Source organism: Ranitomeya imitator, chromosome 2, assembly GCF_032444005.1.
Source record: "Ranitomeya imitator isolate aRanImi1 chromosome 2, aRanImi1.pri, whole genome shotgun sequence".
NCBI lineage: Eukaryota > Metazoa > Chordata > Amphibia > Anura > Dendrobatidae > Ranitomeya > Ranitomeya imitator.
The window spans coordinates 425,041,432-425,069,112 of record NC_091283.1 but is presented as its reverse complement, the minus strand read 5'-3'; the positions used below and the strand labels follow the sequence as shown (position 1 = coordinate 425,069,112).

The 27,681-nt window shown below is 49.3% G+C and overlaps 1 protein-coding gene across 1 annotated transcript in view; it reads left to right on the top strand.

Annotated features, from left to right (window-relative positions):
* ARFGEF2 (ARF guanine nucleotide exchange factor 2) overlaps nucleotides 1-27,681 on the top strand; it is a 123,200-nt gene that overhangs the window by 34,229 nt on the left and 61,290 nt on the right. Inside the window, exons 12-23 of the mRNA XM_069750827.1 lie at nucleotides 5,506-5,645; nucleotides 7,491-7,599; nucleotides 19,124-19,319; nucleotides 19,404-19,515; nucleotides 20,197-20,402; nucleotides 20,515-20,599; nucleotides 20,675-20,846; nucleotides 26,110-26,261; nucleotides 26,335-26,463; nucleotides 26,564-26,722; nucleotides 26,815-26,962; nucleotides 27,035-27,134. Coding sequence (XP_069606928.1) covers nucleotides 5,506-5,645; nucleotides 7,491-7,599; nucleotides 19,124-19,319; nucleotides 19,404-19,515; nucleotides 20,197-20,402; nucleotides 20,515-20,599; nucleotides 20,675-20,846; nucleotides 26,110-26,261; nucleotides 26,335-26,463; nucleotides 26,564-26,722; nucleotides 26,815-26,962; nucleotides 27,035-27,134 — 1,708 coding nt within the window. The remainder of the gene's footprint in view (nucleotides 1-5,505; nucleotides 5,646-7,490; nucleotides 7,600-19,123; nucleotides 19,320-19,403; nucleotides 19,516-20,196; nucleotides 20,403-20,514; nucleotides 20,600-20,674; nucleotides 20,847-26,109; nucleotides 26,262-26,334; nucleotides 26,464-26,563; nucleotides 26,723-26,814; nucleotides 26,963-27,034; nucleotides 27,135-27,681) is intronic.

Below are 27,681 nucleotides of genomic sequence, written 5' to 3'. Positions count from 1 at the left end.
GGGGTCCCTTGGGATCCGGCAGTCGCCCCCTTTTCACAGTGCTGCGCAGAGTTTTTTCCAGGCTGCCTTGGCCCTTTCGGTGCCTTATTGGCCCCACGCGTGGCAGTACTTCCTCTGGTCCGCATCCCTTAGTCTGGCGCGGTGGTCTTACAGTCTACCGCGCTGCCTTTTTCCTGCCACACTGTGTTCTGACGCGCACCTCTTCCCCCCGCCACGGCGCCCTTACAGGTAGCCACGGCGCCCTTACAGGCAGCCGCGCCGCTTTTACAGGCAGCCGCGTCGCCCTAACAGGCAGACGCACCGCTTTCCTCCTGCAGCCGCACTATTCTTTTCTGACATGGCACTGCTTTCTGTCCTGGCGCGGCGGCCTTGCAGGCAACCACGCCGGCGTCCGCACTTCTTCCAGCGCCGCGGCCCTGCCCAGCGGCCGTCGGCCTCAAATTTAGGCCCCGGCTTCTAATGGGGCCTACTTCCGGTGCCGCAACTCCTCCCACTTCCTTTCCCTCGGGCGGGCTTTTCTCCCGCCCAATTATCATCGGCGAGCTCCGCCCACCGGCGCCATCTTGGTGCTCGTGGCCTGGTGGTTAGCTCCGCCCACCACTCCCCGTGCAGCTGCAGGTCCTTATTTCAGCGCCAGGAACGCTTTTCTTTGCCCATCTTAAGAGCGCGAATTCCTGGCGTCCTCGCATTTCCCCACTGCTTTCTGTCAGGCTTGCAGCAAGTTTCGGACAAGAGGGTGTCCCAAATGTGACTGCCTGTTCTCCTACGGGCTATCGTTCCTGAGGAGCATCTTCCAAGCCGTGCAGCCTTCCATCTGGAAACCACAGCGTCTGACACTCTCCCTTGCCCCCTAACCTTTTGACATTTTCCTCAGGGGCCCGTTCGGAATTTTAAGGGAGGTTGCTCCCGGCCTCCTACCTTTTCCCTACTTCCTGTGCCTTAATGAAACACTTTGCGTGTTCGTCTTGTTGTAACTGCAAGCTCCCCTCAGGCAGGCCTACAGCAACCAACATTATGCTCACCACCCAGGACCCCCCTGCAATTCCGCCTGAGAGCGACGTCCCCACCCCAGGCTGGGCCTCTTCTCTGTCTCTATCAGTAGCGGATCTCACACGGGTGTCCCAGACCCTTGTGTCCGTGCTCGATCGGTTGCCCCTAGAGACTACCGTAGTAGCCAGCGGGTAGCAAGAAGCTCCGTCCGAGACTTCCAATACAGGCCGTGAAAGATCCAGTCAGGTCGCCGGTCTGAGTTCTCTTCTCGGTCCATCTCGCCCCACGGTCCTTCTCTGTGGACGACTTCCCCCTGGTCCTCCCCTCCGGAGTCAGGCGAGGCTTTCTCTGATGCGCCTTCGGAGGATAATTTGGGGCCAGATTCGAACCAAATCGCTAGCATGAGGGATATGGTTCAAAGCCTCATTGGAGCGACCAATCAGACCTGTGGCATCAAAGATTCCTCTACGGAACCCGCAGATCAGGCGGTTTCGTTTAGACTGTCTAAACTACCTCCCAAGGTATTCGCCCCTCATCCTGAATTCGATAAGCTTCTGGCCAGAGAGAGATTTCAACCAGATGTTTTCAAAGAGGCAAGCGCCTTGGCGTTTTATATCCCTTTCCTCCGGATCTCATCGCCAACTGGAATGAGAGGCGATGGAGAAAGACTTCTCCCTCTGTGGATCCGCCGGCTTCTAGACTTGCCACCAACACAGTCCTCGCGCTGTCCGGTGGGGCGTCTCTGAAAGATTCCATCGATAGGATCATTGAATCCTTCGCGAAGTCAGCTTTCGAAGCTGCCGCGTCTTCCCTATGCCCAGCCTTTGCTTCCACTTGGGTTTCGAAGTCTGCATCCAAATGGGCTAAACAACTCCGTTGGGGCATTCAAGCCGGAGCTCCACCAGACCGGCTGGCGGAACTTGCCACCCAGATTACTCACGCATGGGAATATTTGGTTTCCGCTTCCCTGGACGCCGCGTCTTGTGCCGCTCAGGCGCCCAGTAATGTTGCCAGCCGTCGCACCGTTTGGCTCAAGGCCTGGCAGGCGGATTTGTTATCAAAGAAGTCCCTTACCAGCCTGCCTTTTCAAGGATCACGTCTTTTCGGTTCCAAGCTGGACCAAATGATTAATGACGCCACCGATTAATGATTTCACCGGCGGCCCCAGTTCCTTAACCCCCAGTCCAGACCTCGCCTACCTCCCCCTAGGTGGCAACTCCGGTCTTTTCGGCCTTTTTCGTCATTTCGCGGCATCAGATTCCTTGTCCCAACAGCAGAGGCCACAGGCACGTTAAGAGAAGAAGGTATCCTTCAGACCCACTCCTTCCTGATGTTCCCGCTACTCCTAAGGTGGATCCTCCAGGTCTAGGACTGGAGGATCCACCTAGGCATGACTCGCGATTAGACCCCAGCCCGTCTCCCAGGCTGGGCAGCCATCTCCTCTACCTCAGGAACGTCTGGGTCTCCTCAGTAGAGGATGCATGGGTCAGGGAACTTGTATCCTCTGGAAACAAAATAGATTCATTTCACGGCCCTGGGATCGTTTCTTCGAATCCCGACCTCCAAGCTCTAGTCTCGGGTTTCTTTGCAGCCATTGTTTCCCTCCTTAAATCCGGGGTAATCGTTTCCGTCACAGAACAGGAACGGTTCACAGGCTTCTCTTCGAATCTCTTTGTACCGAAAAAGGACGACAAGGTTCGTCCCAGTCTGGATCTCAAATTGCTGAACAAGAAGTTTCGTCTGAGACACTTCAGGATGGAATCCCCTCGTTCAGTAATCGCTTCCATGGAAGCTCAGGAATTTCTGTCTCGGCTTCCGAAAGTCTATCCATCGTCGTCGACACTCTAGCCCGTTTCGGGTGGCTCGTCAACAGGAAGAAGTCCTGTCTTGTTCCTGCTCAGCGCCTCGTATTTCTGGGCATGTTTTTCGACACTTGTCGGACCAGAGTCTTCCTTCCCGAAGACAAGATAACCCTCCTTCGTCGGAAAGTTCGTTTGCTCCAGGGTTCTCGGCTTCTCTCCTTTCCGATTGGCCATGAAGGTCCTGGGGAGGTTGGTTGCAACATTGGAAGCGATTCCCTTCGCCCATTTCATTCAAGACCTCTTCAGCAGGCTACTCTTATCACAGTGGGACAGGCCTGTCTTCTCCCTGCATCGTCCGACCCGGCTTTCTCCCCGGGTCAAACGTTTCCTCAACTGGTGGCCGAGGTCACCTCTCATATCCCAGAGCAGATCCTTCCTTCCAGTTCTCTGGCAGGTGGTGGCGACGGACGCCAGCCTGCTCAGCTGAGGCGCGGGGCTTTGTCACCTGACAGTTCAGGGTCGTTGGTGGGCACAGGAGTACTCTCTGCCGTTCTATGTTCTCGAGTTCCGGGTCATCTTTCTGTCTTTTGTTCACTGGGTAAGGATTCTCAGGAGTTGGCCAATTCGAATCCAAACGGACAGTGCCACAGCAGTGGCATATGTCAACTACCAGGGGTGGACTCTGAGTTCTCTGCCGAGGTTTCCAGGATCCTCCTTTGGGCAGAAGCAACGGTCCTGGTGAGATCCGTGGTGCATGTCCCCAGCGTGGACATTTAGGCCGCCGACTTCCCAAGCCGCGAGGGCCTTGCGGCAGGGGGATGGTCCTTGCTTCAGGAGGTCTTCCATCAGATTTTTCTTTGATGGGGGACTCCGGAAGTGGACCTCACGGCGTCCCGAATGAACAGGAAGGTCCCCTGGATCGTCCCAAGGTCCTGCGATCCTCTCGCAGTGGTGTTGACGCTCTGGCCATTCCTTGGTTGCAGTTCGTGCTCCCGTTTGTTTCCACTCCGGCCCTTGTTTCCCAAGCTTTTGAAAAAGATCAGGGCGGAAGGGGTGCCGGTCATTCTAATCGCCCCGGATTGCCCAGGAGATCTTGGTTTGCGGAGATCGTCAATCTTCTCGCGGACGCCCCCTGGTGCCTTCCAGACAGACCCAATCTGCTGTCTGTGTCCGATCTGCCATCCGAATTCTCGGTCGCTCAGTTTAACGGCGTGGCTGTTGAGACCGCAGTTCTAAGAGCGTCCGGCCTTTTGGTCCGGATGATTCACACTATGATCCAGGCTAGGAAGCCTTCGTCTTCCAGGATCTACTATCGTGCCTGGAAGGCTTGCTTCTGTTGGGGCGAGTCCAACCACTTTTCACCTATGTCCTTTTCCCTGCCTTCCATTTTGACTTTCCTTCAGGCAGGACTGGATTTTGGCCTCGCTCTTAGTTCCCTAAAGGGCCCGGTTTCTGTGCTCTCCTTCCCTTTCAGAGGACGTTATCATCTCGGCCTGCCATAGGTTAAGACCTTCCTTCAAGGAGTAGCCCACGCTTTCCCTCCGTACAGGGCCTCTCTGGATTCATGGGATTTAAAGCTTGTGCTGGACGTTCTGAGGGGTTCCCCCTTTGAGCCTCTCAGGGAGTTTTCCCTGTCAGTTCTATCTCGGAAGGTGACTTCTCTTGTGGCCATCACTTTGATCCGCCGCATTTCCGAGTTGGCGGCCCTTTCTTGCCGATCTCCTTTCTTGGTTATTTGCCAGGACAAGGTGGTCCTCAGGCCTCCGCCTTCATTCCTTCCTAAGGTGGTTTCCACCTTCCACCTCAACGAGGACATCGTTCTACCTTCCTTTTGCCCAGCTCCGACTCATCCTCTGGAGCGATCGTTGAACAAGCTGGACCTATTCAGGGCAGTGAGGATCTACCTGGCTAGATCGGCCGCTTTCCGGTAGACGGATTCTCTTTTCGTCATCCCTGATGGCACGCGTAGAGGCCTGCCGGCTTCCAAGGGGGCTATTGCTCGCTGGATTACAACGGCAATTTTGGAGGCTTACCGGGTCAAGAGCAGAGTGCCCCCTCCTGGGATAAAGGCTCACTCTACCCTGCCCGGGCAGTCAGCGCTTCCTGGGCGGTACACCACAGGGCTTTCGCCCTACCGCTTTTCAAAGCGGCAACCTGGTCTTCCATCCACATGTTCGCCAAATTTTATAAAGTCCATACCTATGCTTCGGCGGACTCCAGCCTGGGCAGAAGGATCCTGCAGGCGGCAGTGGTGAGTCCTCTGACCTGATGGAAGTCTGTTTTTCCCACCCCAGGGACTGCTTTGGGACGTCCCATGGTTCCCCCAATGAGAGGCGATGGAGAAAACAGGATTTTTGGTTGCTTACCGTAAAATCTGTTTCTCAGAGCCTTCATTGGGTGACACCGCAACCTCCCATGTTGTGCAGTTTTCTGTGGTTCTATGTTCTATGACTGTTCTCATGTTTACAGTTCTCATCTTTGTGGTTATGTTATTTCAACCTTTTTGTTTTTTCTCCTACTGCTTTCTCACTAACTGAAGTTGATAATGCCAGTCGGTGGGGTGTACACTGCAGAGGAGGAGCTAACTTTTTTGTGCGTAGTGGCAGCCTCCTAGTGGCAGTAGCATACACCCATGGTTCCTGTGTCCCCCAATGAAGGCTCTAAGAAACAGATTTTACGGTAAGCAACCAAATCCCTGTTTTTTCTTTTTCAGATGCTCAGTGTGTTGTCGACATTTACGTGAACTATGACTGTGACTTAAATGCTGCTAATATATTTGAACGTCTTGTAAATGACTTGTCGAAAATTGCTCAGGGAAGGAGTGGCCATGAACTGGGAATGACCCCTCTTCAGGTGAGAATGTGAGGAGCAAAAAGGGTTTCGAGGTTACCTAGGGGGTTGATGATGGGAGCCGTAGGCCTTCAGGAAGCACCTAGTGGACTTTCGGCTGAGCCAGTGATGATAGTAACCTAATTTAGGTATTACATGCTGTTCTCTGTTTTGGATGTATTCACACTTTGTTGTTAAATAGTATTTTTGCTGCAGTACCCCAGACAAAACAGCGATTCATCCTGAGTCTGTAAACATTTAGGCAGGGTCTATACGGCAGCAAGGTCGGCTGGTCAAAGATCACTGTATGCCCCTGTGACATAGCAGAGTAATTCATGTGAATGGGGTCGGATTGCAACCATTATAGTATCAAAACAGCAACAAGCAAATCATAACTTGTTGGCTTTTTTTTTTGCAAGTTTCTTGTTGCAGTACCTTGTAAGTCCGGTGTGGCCCCATTCACCCTCGCAATGCTGGATTGTAACATAGTAACATAGTTAGTAAGGCCGAAAAAAGACATTTGTCCATCCAGTTCAGCCTATATTCCATCATAATAAATCCCCATTGTGATCTGTGTCATGGCCAAAGCCTTAGACTATGTGCACACGTCCGGAATTGCCGTGGAAATTTCTGCAACAATTCTGCAACTGTGCCGCGGGAAAAACGCATGCGGAATTTGCATGCGTTTTACAAGGGTAATTAGCTTGCAGAATGATTGACAGGTTGGTCACACTTGTCAAACAGTGTTTAACAAATGTGACCAACTTTTTACTATTGATGCTGCCTATTCAGCATCAATAATAAAAAGATCTAATGTTAAAAATAATTTTAAAAAAACTAATAAATCGTGATATTCTCACCTCCCGGCGTCCCTCGCAGCGTTCCCGCTCCTCGTGATGCTCCCTTTCCCAATAATGCCTAGCAGCAATGACCCCAGATGACGTAGCGGTCTCGCGAGACCGCTACGTCATCACAGGTCATTGCCGCAAAGCATCGCTGGGAACGGGAGCATTGCAAGGAGCGGGAATGCTGCGAGGGACGTCAGAATATCACGATTTATTATTTTAATTTATTTATGATTTTTTTTTTAACAATTTATATGGTTCCCATTGCTTGGAGGAGAGTCTCCTCCACCCAGGGTACCAACCGCACATGATCCGCTTACTTCCCACATGGTGAGCATAGCCACATGTGGGAAGTAAGCGGATCAATGCATTCCTATGTGTGCGTAATCCCCGCAATTACGCACAAAGAATGAACATGCTGCATTTTTTTCCGGAATGCGATTTTGCCACGGAAAAAAATGTAACGTGCACAAAAATTGCGGATTGCATTCTTAATAATAGGATGCTTAATGTATTTGTTTTTTTTTGCAGTTTTATTGCGTTTGTATAGAGAAAAAACACGGATAAAAATTGGAAAAATCCTGAATGTGTGCACACAGCCTTAATGTGATCAGACTACAGTGGCCATACTATTTCTCATCAGAGTCTGCCTTATTAATGCCCCTTGGCTCAGTGTACTGATCTAGGTGCAGCACAGGACCCATCATCTTACTGGTTTTATGGTTTAAAGTGCAATAACAATGTAGACCGGAAGCTGTCATACGTTTGACATATTCTTTTGAAATACCATAAATATCTCATGTAATACTGCTTTAAATTTTATTGTGACCTCGAGGATTGATTAATCTGACAGTGTGACTTTTGGATCAGAAGAGCTTTTACATCCCTGGTGAATTTCCGACAACTATGGATAAGAGACGGCTACTATATTTCAAGAGTGGATTATAATCTATGGTATGCTGGGTGTTCAAAGGAGGACTGGGCCCTGAACCATCTGATTTACTTTTTGTTGTGTCGTTTTCAGGAGCTTAGTCTCAGGAAAAAAGGTCTTGACTGCCTTGTTTCTATCCTGAAATGTATGGTGGAGTGGAGCAAGGACCTCTACGTCAACCCCAACCACCTATCCAATCTAGGTGAGGTGTCATTGCTTCCCTCTCAGATGTGGTTTTGATGCTCATACTGTTTGTGCAATTCATGAAGTATAGAATGTGTAGAAATCTGAATGATGGAGCCGTAGGGCCCTGTAGGTCTCTACTGTACAGGTGGTCACACTATGGAGCTGTCTACTGTATGGGGGTCACTTTATAGAGCTCTCTACAGTATGGGCAGTCATACTATAGAGCTCTTTACTGTACAGGTGGTCACACAATAGACCTTTCTACTGTAGGGTGGTCAAGTCGTGGCCCTCTCTGCTGTGGGGTTGTCTAGCCGAGGCGCTCTCTACTGTGGGGTGGGCTAACCGTGGCACTCTGTGCTGTGGGGTGGTCTAGCCCTGGCGCTCTCTGCTGTGGGGCGGTCTAGCCCTGGCGCTCTCTGCTGTGGGGCGGTCTAGCCCTGGCACTCTCTGCTGTGGGGCGGTCTAGCTCTGGCGCTCTCTGCTGTGGGGCGGTCTAGCCCTGGCGCTCTCTGCTGTGGGCCGGTCTCGCCCTGGCGCTCTCTGCTGTAGGGCGGTCTCGCCCTGGCGCTCTCTGCTGTGGGGCGGTCTCGCCCTGGCGCTCTCTGCTGTGGGGCGATCTCGCCCTGGCGCTCTCTGCTGTGGGGCGGTCTAGCCCTGGCGCTCTCTGCTGTGGGGCGGTCTAGCCCTGGCGCGCTCTGCTGTGGGGCGGTCTAGCCCTGGCGCTCTCTGCTGTGGGGCGGTCTAGCCCTGGCGCTCTCTGCTGTGGGGCGGTCTAGCCCTGGCGCTCTCTGCTGTGGGGCGGTCTAGCCCTGGTGCGCTCTGCTGTGGGGCGGTCTAGCCCTGGCGCGCTCTGCTGTGGGGCGGTCTAGCCCTGGCGCGCTCTGCTGTGGGGCGGTCTAGCCCTGGCGCTCTCTGCTGTGGGGCGGTCTAGCCCTGGCGCTCTCTGCTGTGGGGCGGTCTAGCCCTGGCGCTGTCTGCTATAGGGGCTGTGGCGCTGTAGACCCATGACATGGATGACCATGAGAATTGGTGCCCTTCTGCAGTAGTGTTATTAATATGTATGCAGTGGTCTAGAGTCTCGTTTACACTGTAATAACCAAGACACGCATCTTTCTTTATCGCCTCTCATTGGGGGACACAGGAACCATGGGTGTATGCTGCTGCCACTAGGAGGCTGACACTATGCAAATAAAAAAGTTAGCTCCTCCTCTGCAGTGTACACCCCACCGACTGGCATTATACTCTTCAGTTTAGCTTAGTGTCAGTAGGAGGTGGACACGGGTCTTTCATTAGACCCTTATCTACCTCAATGTGCGTCGTTTTTCTTTCAGGTTTTCGGATGGGATACAGGGTGAGCAGTCACACCTGTAGTCCCACATTATGGACTATGAGTACGGCGTGTACTGCCACCCCGTATCCTCATAGATCCCTATCCAGGACCAAGATCCTAGCACACAAGCGTGCTTATTAGTCCCGTCCTGGCTCCGTCCCCCACCCACTCGCCCACCAGAGCCTGTCGGTTGTGGAGACGAGGACGTCCATCAGCTCCCTGGACGTCTCATCCCCCTTTCAAGGTTAGTACCGGCGTGGGATTTTTGAGGTAAGTATCCGGCGCCGCGGTTTCCCCCCATCCCTTCCTATAGTTTCCTGGGGGTCTTACTAGGGGCTCCCATATCCCGGGTCGCTGCTTGCATGGATTCCCGCAGCACGACCTGGGCTTGCAGTTTTCTCTGCAGACCCTCTCTTACGGACGCGGGGCCGTTATAGGCTGCCGCGCCGTTTGCCTACCAGTGTGGGCTCCGTGTTTCTCCTCCTTCGATAGGGGCCACATCTTCTCCCCGCGGCGCACTGCCTCTGCGCCGCGGTTTTTCCAGGGGGCACACAGGCGCTGCGGCCCTGTCGGGCCGGCGCGCCGCAGTTTTTGCCGGGGGCTCTCCGGCGCTGCCGCCCTGACAGGTCGGCTCGCCGCGATTTCCGGGGCACTCAGGCGCTGCGGCCCTGACAGACCGGAGCGCCTCTTCTTCCTGCGGTGCGCTGCTCTGGTGCCGCAGGGGGCTTCTCGGCAGCAGGTTTCTCTAGCGGCGCAGCCTAGTAGGCTGCTGCGCCGCCTGTGTTTATGGCGGCGCACCTTTCCGGCGCATCTTTCCGGCGCCGCGGTTATCCTCCTCAGCCGCCGGCTCCTACTTTAGGCCCCGGCTTCTCCCGGGGCCTACTTCCGTTTTGCGCGCTCCCTCTCTTCCGGTCTGCGGGCGGGCTTTTTTCCCGCCCGACATATTTGTCCTGCCCACCGGCGCCTCCGTGGCTGGCTCCGCCCACTTCCTCCAGGGATTAGTCACTCTTCTGGTGTGCACTCCGCAGCAGCACCTGCTCAGCCCCGCACATGTTTTTTTACTGTGAGCTCAGCGATCTGCGCAGAACACGGCCCCTCAGGACAGGAGTTCTCCGCGAACTTGTGGGACATCTTCCAGGACCGGGTCCGTGAGTAGCTGCACTGCAGACTGACACCCTTCTCTGCCCCACTGTCCCCTAACCCACTGGCATCTTCAGGGATCTCTCAAAATGTCTTCTAAAGGGGGCCGCTCTCGTCCCCCTACTTCTTCATCTTCTGCCTTAGTCACGTACTTTGCATGTTCGTCCTGTAACAGCAAACTTCCCTCAGGTCAGTCCTCCCCGCTGTGTCAGTCCTGCAGCAACCCAATTGTTCCCACCGCCCAGGATCCTCCGGCTGTTCCGCCCGAGAGTGATCCCCCCATCCCAGGCTGGGCCGCCTCTCTGTCCCAATCGGTGGCCGATTTAACACGGGTATCTCAAACCCTGGTGTCCGTGCTGGATCGGTTACCCCTGCAGACCCCTGCCGTGGCCAGCGGGTCGCAGGAACCGCCGCCCGATACCTCCTTGCTAAGCAACAAAAGGTCCAGACAGGAACGTCGGTCTGAGTCCTCTTCGCGTTCCATCTCGCCGCACGGCCCTCCCCCGCGGTTGGTGTCCCACCGATCCTCCTCCCCTGAGTCAGGCGAGGCATTATCTCATGCGCCCTCAGAGGATATTTCGGAGCTGGATCCTAACCAGATCGCCACCATGAGTGAGACGGTCCAGAACCTCATTCGGGCTATAAACCAAACCTGTGGCATTCAGGATCCCTCTACGGAACCCGCAGATCAGGCGGTTTCGTTTAGACGGGCCAAACCACCCTCAAAATTTTTCGCTCCTCATCCTGAATTCGAGGAAATCTTGGCCAGAGAGAGAGAGAATCCAACCAGACGTTTTCAGAGGGATAAACGCCTGGGGGTGTTATATCCGTTTTCACCAGAACTTACCGCTAATTGGACGGTCTCTCCCTCGGTGGATCCCCCTGTTTCCAGGCTGTCCACCAACACGGTGCTTCCACTGTCCGGCGGAGCGTCTCTGAAGGATTCTAACGACAGAGTTATAGAATCCTTCGCGAAATCTGCCTTTGAAGCGGCTTCAGCAGCGCTATGTCCAGCCTTTGCTTCCACTTGGGCTTCAAAATCCATCTCAAAATGGGCCAAGGATCTACGGCGAGGTATCCTGGACGGGACACCTCCCGCGCAATTAGCGGAACTTGCCAACCAGATTTCCCACGCTGGTGAATACCTGGTTTCCGCCTCCCTGGATGTCGCGTCTTGTGCGGCTCAGGCTTCCAGCAATGCCGTTGCCATCTGCCGGACCGTTTGGCTCAAGGCCTGGCAGGCGGACTTGTCCTCCAAAAAGTCCCTCACTAGTCTGCCCTTTCAGGGCTCTCGTCTCTTTGGTTCCCAGCTGGACCAAATCATTAAGGACGCCACCGGGGGTACAAGTTCTCTTCTCCCCCAGGCTAAACCTCGCCGCCCTCCTCCTAGACGGCAGTTTCGTTCTTTTCGGCCTTTTCGTCGCTTCGCTGCATCAAACTCTTTTTCCCAGCAGCAGCAGAGGCCACAGGCACGTCAGGAGAAGAAGGCGGTGTCCTTCAGGCCCACTCCGTCCTGGCGTCCTCGTTTCTCCCAGGGTGGATCGTCCAGGCCCAGGACTGGAAGATCCACCTCCGCATGACTCTCGGCAAGACTCCAGCCCAACTCCCAGGTTGGGGAGCCGTCTTCTCCGTTTCAGGGACGTCTGGATTTCCGCAGTAGAGGATGCATGGGTCAGGGAAGTTGTATCCTCGGGATACAAAATAGAGTTCGCCTCCCGACCCAGGGATCGTTTCTTCCAATCCCGTCCTCCAAGAGATCCCGCTCTAGTTCCGGGCTTCTTTGCAGCCATCGCTTCTCTGCTCAAATCCGGGGTAATCGTTCCCGTCCCAGAAAAGGAACGGTACACGGGTTTCTACTCGAACCTCTTTGTGGTACCGAAAAAAGACGGCAAGGTTCGTCCCATTCTGGACCTCAAATTGCTGAACAGGAGGGTTCGCCTGAGACACTTCAGGATGGAATCCCTTCGTTCAGTAATTGCTTCCATGGAGGCTCAGGAATTTCTATGCTCTATAGATATCCAGGACGCCTACCTACATGTTCCGATATTTCCCGGACATCACCGTTTCCTGCGCTTCGCAGTGCAACAAGATCATTTTCAGTTCGTTGCCCTGCCGTTCGGTCTCGCAACCGCGCCAAGGGTGTTCACGAAAATCATAGCGGCGCTGATGGCCATCTTGAGAGTCAGAGGCTTGGTCCTGTTTCCATACCTCGACGACATCCTCATCAAGGCTCCGTCCTTTGCTCAGGCCCACGAAAGCCTGTCCATTGTTCTCGACACCTTATCCCGTTTCGGGTGGCTGGTCAACCGGAAGAAGTCCTGCCTTATTCCTTCTCAGCGCATCATCTTTCTGGGCATGCTTTTCGACACTCGTCAGTCCAGAGTCTTCCTTCCCAAGGACAAGAGATCCACCCTTTGTCGGGACATACGCTTGCTCCAGGGTCCTCGGCCTCCCTCCCTCCGATCGGCCATGAAGGTTCTGGGGAGGATGGTAGCTACCTTGGAAGCGATCCCCTTCGCCCAATTCCATTCTCGACCCCTTCAGCAAGCCATTCTGTCTCAGTGGGACAGGTCGGTCTTCTCCCTGGATCGGCCGATCAGACTCTCCTTTCGGGTCAAGCGGTCTCTCAACTGGTGGCTGACGTCACCTCTCATCTCCCAGGGCAGGTCCTTCCTTCCGGTTCACTGGCAGGTGGTGACAACGGACGCCAGCCTGATCGGCTGGGGTGCGGTTTTTCGCCACCTGACGGTTCAGGGCCGTTGGTCGCCGCAGGAGTCTTCTCTGCCGATCAACGTTCTCGAAATTCGGGCCATCTTTCTGTCCCTCCGCCATTGGGAAAGGATCCTCAGGGGCCTTCCAGTCCGGATCCAGACGGACAACGCCACGGCTGTGGCATATGTCAACCATCAGGGGGGGACTCGGAGCTCCTTGGCTCTTGCCGAGGTATCCAAGATCCTCCTTTGGGCAGAGGCAACGGTTCCGGTGATATCCGCGGTGCATATCCCCGGCGTGGAAAACTGGGCCGCCGACTTCCTCAGCCGCGAGGGTCTCGCGGCAGGGGAATGGTCCTTGCATCCGGAGGTCTTCCATCAGATTTGTCTTCGATGGGGAACTCCGGATGTGGATCTCACGGCGTCTTGAATCAACAGGAAGTTTCCGCAGTTCGTCTCCAGGTCCCGCGATCCTCTCGCAGTGGGCGTCGATGCTCTGGCCATTCCTTGGTCACAGTTCGAACTGCCCTACCTGTTCCCACCCCTTCCATTACTTCCCAAACTGCTGAAGAAGATCAAAGCGGAAGGGGTGCTGGTCATCCTGATCGCCCCGGATTGGCCCAGGAGAGCTTGGTTCGCGGAACTCGTCAACCTTCTCGCGGACGCTCCCTGGCGCCTTCCAGACAGGCCCGATCTGCTGTCCCAGGGTCCGATCTGCCACCCGAATTCTCGGTCGCTCAGTTTAACGGCGTGGCTGTTGAGACCGCGGTTCTAAGAGCGTCCGGCCTTTCGGACCGGGTGATTCACACCATGATTCAGGCTCGGAAGCCTTCGTCTTCCAGGATCTACTACCGCACCTGGAAGGCCTACTTCCGTTGGTGCGAGTCCAACCGCGTTCCGCCTATGGTTTTTTCCCTGCCTTCTCTTTTGGCTTTCCTTCAGGCAGGACTGGATTCGGGCCTGGCTCTTAGTTCCCTGAAGGGTCAGGTCTCTGCGCTTTCCATCCTCTTTCAGAAGACCTTGGCCTCTCGGCCACAGGTTAAGACCTTCTTTCAGGGGGTAGCCCACGCCGTCCCGCCGTACAGGGCCCCTGTGGAGGCATGGGACCTAAACCTGGTACTGGACGTTTTGAAGGTTTCTCCCTTTGAACCTCTTAGGGAGATTCCTCTATCAGTTTCATCTTGGAAGGTGGCCTTTCTTGTGGCCATCACGTCCATTCGCCGCGTTTCCGAGCTGGCGGCACTGTCTTGCCGCCCTCCGTTTTTGGTCATTCACCAGGACAAGGTGGTCTTCCGACCCCCACCTTCTTTTCTTCCTAAGGTGGTTTCCACCTTCCACCTCAACGAGGACATCGTTCTACCTTCCTTTTGTCCAGCTCCGACTCATCCTCTGGAGCGATCGTTGCACAAGCTAGACCTCGTCAGGGCAGTGAGGATTTATCTGGATAGAACATCCTCTTTCTGGAAGACGGATTCCTTTTTCGTCATTCCTGATGGCACGCGCAGAGGCCAGCCGGCTTCTAAAGCGACTATTGCTCGATGGATCAGAATGGCAATTTTGGAGGCTTACCGGGTCAAGAACAGAGTGCCCCCTCCTGGGATTAAGGCTCACTCTACCCGGGCAGTCGGCGCCTCCTTGGCGGTGCACCACAGGGCTTCCGCCCTACAGCTTTGCGAAGCGGCAACTTGGTCTTCCATCCACACGTTCGCCAAATTTTACAAGGTCCATACCTACGCATCGGCGGACGCCAGCCTAGGCAGAAGGATCCTGCAGGCGGCAGTGGTGAGTCCTCTAGTAACATAGTAACATAGTTAGTAAGGCCGAAAAAAGACATTTGTCCATCCAGTTCAGCCTATATTCCATCATAATAAATCCCCAGATCTACGTCCTTCTACAGAACCTAATTGTATGATACAATATTGTTCTGCTCCAGGAAGACATCCAGGCCTCTCTTGAACCCCTCGACTGAGTTCGCCATCACCACCTTCTCAGGCAAGCAATTCCAGATTCTCACTGCCCTAACAGTAAAGAATCCTCTTCTATGTTGGTGGAAAAACCTTCTCTCCTCCAGACGCAAAGAATGCCCCCTTGTGCCCGTCACCTTCCTTGGTATAAACAGATCCTCAGCGAGATATTTGTATTGTCCCCTTATATACTTATACATGGTTATTAGATCGCCCCTTAGTCGTCTTTTTTCTAGACTAAATAATCCTTATTTCGCTAATCTATCTGGGTATTGTAGTTCTCCCATCCCCTTTATTAATTTTGTTGCCCTCCTTTGTACTCTCTCTAGTTCCATTATATCCTTCCTGAGCACCGGTGCCCAAAACTGGACACAGTACTCCATGTGCGGTCTAACTAGGGATTTGTACAGAGGCAGTATAATGCTCTCATCATGTGTATCCAGACCTCTTTTAATGCACCCCATGATCCTGTTTGCCTTGGCAGCTGCTGCCTGGCACTGGCTGCTCCAGGTAAGTTTATCATTAACTAGGATCCCCAAGTCCTTCTCCCTGTCAGATTTACCCAGTGGTTTCCCATTCAGTGTGTAATGGTGACATTGATTCCTTCTTCCCATGTGTATAACCTTACATTTATCATTGTTAAACCTCATCTGCCACCTTTCAGCCCAAGTTTCCAACTTATCCAGATCCATCTGTAGCAGAATACTATCTTCTCTTGTATTAACTGCTTTACATAGTTTTGTATCATCTGCAAATATCGATATTTTACTGTGTAAACCTTCTACCAGATCATTAATGAATATGTTGAAGAGAACAGGTCCCAATACTGACCCCTGCGGTACCCCACTGGTCACAGCGACCCAGTTAGAGACTATACCATTTATAACCACCCTCTGCTTTCTATCACTAAGCCAGTTACTAACCCATTTACACACAATTTCCCCCAGACCAAGCATTCTCATTTTGTGTACCAACCTCTTGTGCGGCACGGTATCAAACGCTTTGGAAAAATCGAGATATACCACGTCCAATGACTCACCGTGGTCCAGCCTATAGCTTACCTCTTCATAAAAACTGATTAGATTGGTTTGACAGGAGCGATTTCTCATAAACCCATGCTGATATGGAGTTAAACAGTTATTCTCATTGAGATAATCCAGAATAACATCCCTCAGAAACCCTTCAAATATTTTACCAACAATAGAGGTTAGACTTACTGGCCTATAATTTCCAGGTTCACTTTTAGAGCCCTTTTTGAATATTGGCACCACATTTGCTATGCGCCAATCCTGCGGAACAGACCCTGTCGCTATAGAGTCCCTAAAAATAAGAAATAATGGTTTATCTATTACATTACTTAGTTCTCTTAGTACTCGTGGGTGTATGCCATCCGGACCCGGAGATTTATCTATTTTAATCTTATTTAGCCGGTTTCGCACCTCTTCTTGGGTTAGATTGGTGACCCTTAATATAGGGTTTTCATTGTTTCTTGGGATTTCACCTAGCATTTCATTTTCCACCGTGAATACCGTGGAGAAGAAGGTGTTTAATATGTTAGCTTTTTCCTCGTCATCTACAACCATTCTTTCCTCACTATTTTTTAAGGGGCCTACATTTTCAGTTTTTATTCTTTTACTATTGATATAGTTGAAGAACAGTTTGGGATTAGTTTTACTCTCCTTAGCAATGTGCTTCTCTGTTTCCTTTTTGGCAGCTTTAATTAGTTTTTTAGATAAAGTATTTTTCTCCCTATAGTTTTTTAGAGCTTCAATGGTGCCATCCTGCTTTAGTAGTGCAAATGCTTTCTTTTTACTGTTAATTGCCTGTCTTACTTCTTTGTTTAGCCACATTGGGTTTTTCCTATTTCTAGTCCTTTTATTCCCACAAGGTATAAACCGCTTACACTGCCTATTTAGGATGTTCTTAAACATTTCCCATTTATTATCTGTATTCTTATTTCTGAGGATATTGTCCCAGTCTACCAGATTAAGGGCATCTCTAAGCTGGTCAAACTTTGCCTTCCTAAAGTTCAGTGTTTTTGTGACTCCCTGACAAGTCCCCCTAGTGAAAGACAGGTGAAACTGTACAATATTGTGGTCGCTATTTCCTAGATGCCCGACCACCTGCAGATTTGTTATTCTGTCAGGTCTATTAGATAGTATTAGGTCTAAAAGTGCTGCTCCTCTGGTTGGATTCTGCACCAATTGTGAAAGATAATTTTTCTTGGTTATTAGCAGAAACCTGTTGCCTTTATGGGTTTCACAGGTTTCTGTTTCCCAGTTAATATCCGGGTAGTTAAAGTCCCCCATAACCAGGACCTCATTATGGGTTGCAGCTTCATCTATCTGCTTTAGAAGTAGACTTTCCATGGTTTCTGTTATATTTGGGGGTTTGTAACAGACCCCAATGAGAATTTTGTTACCATTTTTCCCTCCATGAATTTCGACCCATATGGACTCGACATCCTCATTTCCTTCGCTAATATCCTCCCTTAAAGTGGACTTTAGACAAGACTTTACATAGAGACAAACCCCTCCTCCTCTCCGATTTTTACGATCCTTTCTAAACAGACTGTAACCCTGTAAGTTAACTGCCCAGTCATAGCTAGCTTTCATCTAACCATGTCTCGGTTATTCCCACTATGTCAAAGTTACCTGTAGATATTTCTGCTTCTAGTTCTTCCATCTTGTTTGTCAGGCTTCTGGCGTTTGCGAGCATGCAGTTTAGAGGATTTTGTTTTGTTCCAATCTCCTCGCTGTGGATTGTTTTAGAAATGTTCTTACCTCCCTTCTGAGTATGTTTTCCTGGATCTTCTTTGTTCAAGTCTAATGTTTTTCTTCCCGTCCCCTCTTCTTCTAGTTTAACGCCCTCCTGATGAGTGTAGCGAGTCTTCTGGCGAATGTGTGTTTCCCAGGTTTGTTGAGGTGTAGTCCGTCTCTGGCGAGGAGTCCATCGTACAAGTAATTCACACCGTGGTCCAGGAATCCGAATCCTTGTTGTCTGCACCATCGTCTTAGCCAGTTGTTTGCATCAAGGATCCTGTTCCATCTCCTGGTGCCATGCCCGTCTACTGGAAGGATAGAAGAAAAAACTACCTGTGCATCCAGTTCCTTTACTTTCTTCCCCAACTCTTCAAAGTCCTTGCAGATTGTCGGTAGGTCCTTCCTTGCCGTGTCATTGGTGCCAACATGTATCAGAAGAAATGGGTGGACGTCCTTGGAGTTGAAGAGCTTTGGTATCCTATCGGTCACATCCTTGATCATCGCACCTGGATGGCAGCATACTTCTCTTGCAGTTATGTCCGGTCTGCAGATGGCTGCTTCTGTGCCTCTCAGTAGTGAGTCTCCCACCACCACCACTCTTCGTTGCTTCTTGGCTGTACTTTTTGCTGTCACTTGTTGCTGTGTGCCCTTTTCTTTTTTGCTTGCTGGTATTGCTTCATCCTTAGGTGTGCCATCTTCATCCTCTACAAAGATTTGATATCGGTTCTTCAGTTGTGTGGTTGGTGATTTCTCCATGGTCTTCTTGCTTCTTTTGGCCACATGCTTCCACTCATCTGCTTTTGGAGGTTCTCTGACACTTTTTTCACCTTCTGTGACCAGTAGAGATGCTTCTGTTCTGTCTAGAAAGTCTTCATTCTCTTTGATGAGTTTCAAAGTTGCTATTCTTTCTTCCAGACCCCGCACCTTTTCTTCTAAAAGGTCCACTAGTCTACACTTCTGACAGGTGAAATTTAATTCTTCTTCTGGTCGATCTGTGAACATGTAGCACATGCTGCAGCTCACCATGTAGGTTGTCACATCTGCCATGTTGCTCCTAGATCCTGCTGACTTGCTGTGTGTTTTCCTTCTTGTGTAATCTACTCAGCCAAGCTCTCTTGCAATAAGAGACTCTGACCTGATGGAAGTCTGTTTTTCCCGCCCTTGGGACTGCTTTGGGACGTCCCATGGTTCCTGTGTCCCCCAATGAGAGGCGATAAAGAAAACAGGATTTTTGGTTGCTTACCGTAAAATCTGTTTCTTGAAGCCTCCATTGGGGGACACAGCTCCCTCCCAATGTTTTTCTGTTGTTATCTGTTCTATGACTGTTCTCACGTTACAGTTCTCAAGTTTGTGTTTATGGTTTTCAACCTTGTTTCATTATCTCCTACTGCTTTCTCACTAACTGAAGAGTATAATGCCAGTCGGTGGGGTGTACACTGCAGAGGAGGAGCTAACTTTTTTATTTGCATAGTGTCAGCCTCCTAGTGGCAGCAGCATACACCCATGGTTCCTGTGTCCCCCAATGGAGGCTTCAAGAAACAGATTTTACGGTAAGCAACCAAAAATCCTGTTTTCCTTGTTGCGGTGGTAGATTTTTCTTTCTTTATTGATTTGTAGTTTTATTTTATTACAGGTCAAGAGAAATCCACTGATTTTGAAGGTGGAGAAAATAAGACCCCAGAAATCTTGGGTCACCGGAGCAGCCCAAGTTCTCTGGACTCCACCGCCTCCTCCGGCATCAGCAGCACCCAGTCCTCCGTCCCTGATGACCCTGAACAGTTTGAAGTGATCAAACAGCAGAAGGAGATTATTGAGCACGGGATTGAGCTGTGAGCAGCGATCTGGTCCCACAGGTGTGGTGCATGTAACTGCTTTCTCCTTCTTTGATTCTGGTTTTGCTTCATTATTCACAGATTTAACAAGAAACCAAAGAGAGGAATCCAGTATCTGCAGGAGCAGAGCATGCTGGGGGCCACCCCACAGGACATTGCACAGTTTCTCCACCAAGAGGATCGTCTAGATTTTGTATGTGACATTTCTCGTTACTCTGTATGATATTACATATACAAGGGATTGTATGATATTACATATATAAGGGATATGGCATATTCACAGGATATACATCTATTTTGGACTAATAATTTTTGCAGTTGGGTTTTATTAACAATTTTGCATTGATTGCCTTATGTGAACCCTTTGTTATCCTGCACTTCGCTGGCTGAAGATTGAGTTAACTGAGAACCCATAAGTGAATTCTTATGTTTATTCAACGTTCAGCTCAATTCTGTAATGTGGTCATAAATCAGCACAGAGGAGTTAATAAAAAGACAAGAGTTACAGACTGTCAAACTGAGAATGTCAGTAAGCTCATTCTATCTGCAGGATAAAGATCCCAAAAAAAACAAAACAGCGCAACATTTTTAATCCCAATGGCATAATTTTTTTAGCCCACATTGTAGCCCTGTAGGAGTGTTGCCTTTTAAAGGGGTGGTTCTGATGACCCCTTATTTGCTATATATTATGAATACTGGGGGTCTTGCATCTGTGACCCACATCAATATTGAGAACAAAAGGACCTGACTCTGTTACGACAAATCTATTGTACGTTGAGATGAGCAGAGGCAAATCTGTAAAGCAGCCGCATCGCTGACTCCTGACTACTCAGCGGAATTCCGAAGTCTAACTTTTACCTTTCTTCTGACTCAGACAATGATTGGGGAGTTTCTTGGAGAAAACAACCGCTTTAACAGAGAAGTGATGTACGCTTACGTGGACCAGCTGGACTTCTGCGACAAGGACTTTGTGTCTGCTCTACGCCTGTTCCTTGAAGGCTTCCGTCTGCCGGGGGAAGCCCAGAAAATTGACCGACTTATGGAGAAATTTGCAGCAAGATACCTGGAGTGTAATCAGGGGTAAGGTCGTAGTCACTTCATCCCCAGGATCGGCTGCTTGACTCACATCCTAGCATATAAGATTTGCCTTGCTATGGCGGCTGAGCCCTTGTATTGTGTTTTCCCCCTGCAGGCAGACATTGTTTGCCAGTGCGGACACAGCCTATGTCCTGGCCTACTCCATTATCATGCTGACCACCGATCTGCACAGTCCACAGGTAAGCTTCATTTCCAACAATCTGTGCAGTCTATTTTCTGGTTTGACCTCTGAGCTGACAATCCTGGGTTTATAGGTGAAAAATAAAATGACAAAAGAACAATATATTAAAATGAACCGAGGAATAAATGACAGCAAGGACCTTCCAGAGGAATATCTCTCTGCCATTTTTGACGAGATTGAAGATAAGAAGATTGCGATGAAGGAGACTAAGGAACATACCATTGCAAACAAATCTAATAAACAAAGTAAGTAATTATTGCATACACTGTTTGCGCTGTATAATGTCCATTGTGCTGCCCTGCTGTCGGGGGGAGGGGGTCTGTGACAACCTCTCCGAAATGATATAGAGGCTCAGTAGTTGTCGGCAGTAATAGATGAATAGCTGTTGCTACAAAAAAAGGGCCTCACCAGTTATTAACCAAGCCACAGAATGTTCGGTTCAAACATAGAAATTTATTAATAATAAGTAAGATAAAACAATTCATCACTTCAAGATACAATTACAAAATGTAAAGAATGCCTCCAATCCAATAACTGGTTCTATGTGTGGTACAGATATTGAGCAATAGCAGGCTTAAAATACGTGAAAAAAATTAATTACATAACCTATTTCTAAAGCCCAATTATGGATATTTTGTCAAAATGCATTGCCGGAGGGAAAGACCTGCTATACTTAAAGTGCCAATCTGCATAGATATATACCACGGACGCCTTGGCCAGTCCGGCGCTATCAGTGTGACCGGAATCCCTTCTAACTTGATCTTCTTTACCACCCTTGGAATCAAGGGGAGAGGAGGTCTTTTTCTGTTGTCCCATGTGTGTACATAGGGTGAGACCTGTCAATCGGAGTGGGGAAGATTAATCTGGCCGAAAACGTCACTAGGCTAGTCTGGTCTCTCTCTAGTCTCCGATGGGCTTTTCTCTGATACATCGGAGCGTTTCAGAGAAAAAATATGCCTGGTTGCAATCACTGATTTAATGCTGCTCACGGTTGGCGTTATGAATCTAATGGCAGGTTCCATTTAATGATGTCCATCTCTGGAAATAGCTGTGACAACCTCTCAAACATGATGCACAGGCTGTCATCAGTAATACGAGGGGCGATCCAAAAGTAATGATAATCAATACTAAACACAATGAATATAGTCAAAAAAATTTTTTACATAGTCTCCTAACAAGTCTATACATTTAGTCCATCTCTTTTCTAAACTTAGAATTCCCTAAGAAAAAAATTCTTGATCTTGACCCTCAAAAAAATCCCCAACAGCGGTTATCACGTCGCTATTGTCATCAAATTTCTTGCCCAGGAGGTGTTCCTTGAGCCGAGGAAAGAGAAAGAAGTCACTGGGGGCTAGATCTGGCCAATAGGGGGGGTGTTCCACCAGTTCAAAGCCAGCTTCTTGAATGGTAGCCATGGCAACTGCAGCTTTGTGAGCCGGCGTGTTATCTTGGTGAAACAGCACTCCAGCCCGCAGTTTGCCGCGCCTTTTCTCCTTGATAGCCACCCGCAATCTTCTTATTTGTTCTGCGTAGTAGGAGCCCGCAATAGTGGCTCCCTTCTCCAAATAGTCCACCATAATAATTCCTTCAGCGTCCCAAAAAACGGACGCCATAACCTTCCCTGCTGAGCTTGACACTTTGAATTTCTTCGGCGTCGGTTCGTCGGCTCGTTTCCACGTCATCGATTGTTGTTTAGTTTCGGGATCAAAGTGGTGGATCCAGGTCTCGTCCATGGTCAAAAAACGTGACAAAAAATTTTCCTTGTCTGCTTGGAACTTTTCGAGATTTGCTATTGAAATGTCAACTCGTTTCTTCTTTTGCTCGTCGGTTAACATTTTTGGCACCCGACGCGCGGAGACCTTTCTCATATGCAATTCTTTTGCAAGGATTCGTTGAATACTGCCATATGAGATCCCTGTGACCTCAGCTACATGCCTGATATTCACTCTTCGATCTGCCAATACAACTTCTTCAACTTTTTTCATGTTTTCTTCATTGAGGGACGTAGATGGGCGTCCTTCACGATGTTCATCTTCCGTCGATGTTCTTCCCAGCTTAAATTCCTTTGCCCAGCATGCAACTGTGGAATATGGAGGAGAAGAGTCCCCCAATGTTTCCACCAAGTCGCTGTGTATGTCTTTGCTAGGCTACGTTCAGACTAGCGTTGCGCGCCGCTGCGTCGGCGACGCAACGCACACAAAAACGCGGCAAAACGCACGCAAAAACGCTGCATTTTGCGACGCGCGCGTCGTTTTTTGCCGAAAATCGGACGCAAGAAAAATGCAACTTGTTGCGTTTTCTTGGTCCGACGCTAGCGGCAAAAAAGACGCAAGTGTTGCAAAACGCAACACACAAAAACGCATGCGTCCCCCATGTTAAACATAGGGGCGCATGACGCGTGCGTCGCCGCTGCGTCGCCCGACGCTAAGGCGACGCACACTAGCAGAACGCTAGTGTGAACGTAGCCGTAGTCATTTTTTTCAAGCAGAGGTATTTGATGACAGCTCTGAGCTCGTTTTTTTCCATTTTGATGTTCACTCCTCGGCAGTTCATATTCAAATGAATGTAGCTCCCGGGAATCATGGTCTATTTAAGTGATTTTTTTTTTCCTGGACTAGTGGGTACCTAAGAGAGAAGAAAACATTTTATTTTAATTTCTGTGTGCAATAGAAATAACCGATTATCATTATTTTTGGATCGCTCCTCGTACATGAATAGTTATTACTGTAGTAATTAGTGATGAGCGAATATACTCGTTACTCGAGATTTCTCGAGCATGCTCGTGTGACCTCCGAGTAATTTTTAGTGGTCGGAGATTTAGTTTTCCTCACCTCAGCTGAATGATTTACATCTGATAGCCAGCATAAGTACATGTGGGGTTTCCCTAGCAACCAGGCAAAACCCACATGTTCTTATGCTGGCTAACAGATGTAAATCATCCCGCTGTGGCGATGAAAACTAAATCTCCGAGCACTAAAAAATACTCGGAGGACACCCGAGCAGGCTCGGGAAATCTCGAGTAATGAGTATATTCGCTAATCACTAGTAGTAGTCCCTAATCAGTGTGGGAGTAATGTCTGATCACATCCGCATTCTATTACTATACCACACATGTAAAGCGCCATGGAATAAATGGTGCTATAATAATAAATAATAATAATACCAGCAGTGGCCATAATGCGGCAGGGTTGTGACAACCTCTCCGACATGATATACAGGTTGGGTTGTCAGTCATAGTAGATGAAATATCTCTAAAGGTACCGTCACACTAGACGATATCGCTAGCGATCCGTGACGTTGCAGCGTCCTGGCTAGCGATATCGTCCAGTGTGACACGCAGCAGCGATCAGGCCCCTGCTGTGATGTCGCTGGTCGGGGAAGAAAGGCCAGAACTTTATTTCGTCGCTGGCTCTCCCGCTGACATCGCTGAATCGGTGTGTGTGACACCGATTCAGCGATGTCTTCGCTGGTAACCAGGGTAAACATCGGGTTACTAAGCGCAGGGCCGCGCTTAGTAACCCGATGTTTACCCTGGTTACCATAGTTAAAGTAAAAAAAACAAACGCTACATACTTACCTACCGCTGTCTGTCCTCGGCGCTCTGCTTCTCTGGTCTGGCTGTGAGCGCCGGGCAGCCGGAAAGCAGAGCGGTGACGTCACCGCTTTGCTTTCCGGCCGCTGTGCTCACAGCCAGACCAGAGAAGCAGAGCGCCGAGGACTGACAGCGGTAGGTAAGTATGTAGTGTTTGTTTTTTTACTTTAACGATGGTAACCAGAGTAAACATCGGGTTATGACTGGGCAGTTAACTTACAGGGTTACAGTCTGTTTAGAAAGGATCGTAAAAATCGGAGAGGAGGAGGGGTTTGTCTCTATGTAAAGTCTTGTCTAAAGTCCACTTTAAGGGAGGATATTAGCGAAGGGAATGAGGATGTCGAGTCCATATGGGTTGAAATTCATGGAGGGAAAAATGGTAACAAAATTCTCATTGGGGTCTGTTACAAACCCCCAAATATAACAGAAAGCATGGAAAGTCTACTTCTAAAGCAGATAGATGAAGCTGCAACCCATAATGAGGTCCTGGTTATGGGCGACTTTAACTACCCGGATATTAACTGGGAAACAGAAACCTGTGAAACCCATAAAGGCAACAGGTTTCTGCTAATAACCAAGAAAAATTATCTTTCACAATTGGTGCAGAATCCAACCAGAGGAGCAGCACTTTTAGACCTAATACTATCTAATAGACCTGACAGAATAACAAATCTGCAGGTGGTTGGGCATTTAGGAAATAGCGACCACAATATTGTGCAGTTTCACCTGTCTTTCACTAGGGGGACTTGTCAGGGAGTCACAAAAACATTGAACTTTAGGAAGGCAAAGTTTGAACAGCTTAGAGATGCCCTTAATCTGGTAGACTGGGACAATATCCTCAGAAATCTGACAGGGAGAAGGACTTGGGGATCCTAGTTAATGATAAACTTACCTGGAGCAGCCAGTGCCAGGCAGCAGCTGCCAAGGCAAACAGGATCATGGGGTGCATTAAAAGAGGTCTGGATACACATGATGAGAGCATTATACTGCCTCTGTACAAATCCCTAGTTAGACCGCACATGGAGTACTGTGTCCAGTTTTGGGCACCGGTGCTCAGGAAGGATATAATGGAACTAGAGAGAGTACAAAGGAGGGCAACAAAATTAATAAAGGGGATGGGAGAACTACAATACCCAGATTAGCGAAATTAGGATTATTTAGTCTAGAAAAAAGACTGAGGGGCGATCTAATAACCATGTATAAGTATATAAGGGGACAATACAAATATCTCGCTGAGGATCTGTTTATACCAAGGAAGGTGACGGGCACAAGGGGGCATTCTTTGCGTCTGGAGGAGAGAAGGTTTTTCCACCAACATAGAAGAGGATTCTTTACTGTTAGGGCAGTGAGAATCTGGAATTGCTTGCCTGAGGAGGTGGTGATGGCGAACTCAGTCGAGGGGTTCAAGAGAGGCCTGGATGTCTTCCTGGAGCAGAACAATATTGTATCATACAATTATTAGGTTCTGTAGAAGGACGTAGATCTGGGTATTTATTATGATGGAATATAGGCTGAACTGGATGGACAAATGTCTTTTTTCGGCCTTACTAACTATGTTATGTTACTATGTTACTATGTTACTAAGCGCGGCCCTGCGCTTAGTAACCCGATGTTTACCCTGGTTACCGGCATCGTTGGTCGCTGGAGAGCTGTCTGTGTGACAGCTCTCCAGCGACCAAACAGCGACGCTGCAGCGATCCAGATCGTTGTCGGTATCGCTGCAGCGTCGCTTAGTGTGACGGTACCTTAAGTGTAGGTTAAGGCTGTTTGCAGTATAATTAACTTATCATTATAATCAGTGATGTCGTTAACTTCTCAGAAATGACATAGAGACTGGGTGTCAGCAGTAGATTGTGATATAGCAGTGACAACAACCTAAAAAAAAAAGTGTCTGAATCTCATGTTTTGGTGCTCAGGTGTAGCTAGCGAGAAGGAGCGTCGATTGTTGTACAATATGGAAATGGAACAAATGGCAAAAACAGCCAAGGCTCTTATGGAAGCTGTGAGCCATGCCAAAGCGCCATTCACCAGTGCCACCCACCTGGACCATGTCAGGCCCATGTTTAAGGTAAGTAAAGTAGACTTGATACTTGTCAGTAGAGCTGGCAAGAATTCTGTCTGATGTCTGACGTTTCCTGCAGCTCGTGTGGACGCCGCTTCTCGCTGCTTACAGTATCGGCCTCCAGGACTGTGATGATAATGAAGTAACCAACCTGTGTTTGGAGGGAATCCGCTGTGCAATCAGAATCTCCTGTATCTTTGGCATGCAGGTGAGTGGTCCTGCATATGTTCTCTCTGTTATAGGTGGTAATATAGTCTGGGCTATTCAACCTTTCTTGCATCTGACTTGGTTTCCTTTTTTCCGGGAAGCTGGAAAGAGATGCATATGTCCAGGCCTTAGCTCGCTTCTCCCTGCTGACCGCCAGTTCAAGCATCACAGAAATGAAGCAGAAGAACATCGACACTATCAAGACTCTCATCACTGTAGCTCATACTGATGGCAACTACCTGGGCAACTCCTGGCATGAGGTTAGTTCTGGGAGAAGTCCTGCATGATAACACTTGACCTGCTCTTCAGATTGGGGATAGTTGTGTTCAGAGTCATGTGTGCAATGTTTTAGGTTCTGAAGTGCATCAGTCAATTAGAACTGGCTCAACTAATTGGTACCGGAGTTAAAACACGCTACATCTCGGCGGGTGGCCGGGAGCGAGAGAGTATTATTAAGAGCTACACCACTGGAGGGGAGGAGTTCATGGGTCTTGGACTTAGTGAGTATATCTCCCTTGGGCTGTGGGAGGGGGTCCCGATGTTCTGTTATTCTCATACTTGCTCTCTTGTAGGCACATTAGTCGGCGGTGGAGTTGACAAGAAGCAAATGGCGAGCATCCAGGAATCGGTTGGAGAGACCAGTTCACAGAGTGTTGTTGTCGCTGTGGACCGGTAAGGATCCATTAGATATCCTATAGACGCTCTCATTGTCATTGGTTCGTTCTTTATCCCACCAGCTGTTACCCTTCAGTTGTCTCATTTTAAGTATCCCACAGACTCGTTATTTACTGCCAGGGTCCATCGTGTACTGCACTATAGGAAGGCTCAATTTCCTGTTTGATGTTCTTTTTTTTTTTTTAATCAGAGCTTTTTATTGATGCGAGAAAATATATAACCATATTACAAGCCAGTCAATCAACAATAACATGTTTATAATTACATGATAGGCCATCACAGTATTATCCATGAAATGTAATCACTATTCAGTTATATAAATCTTTATCTCATACTTATTAATCATTATAAAAATATAAACCAGTAATTCTCCCCAACCACCACACATAACATTCCAGAACAAACTAAGTACATATTTCAATATACCACATATATCCTGAATTGACTGACATTCAGCCCTGAACTTTGACCTAAAGCAACCCCTTTGACCATAACACGAGAATACTGTAACATTCTAACATGGAATCAATAACTGCTATAGCCT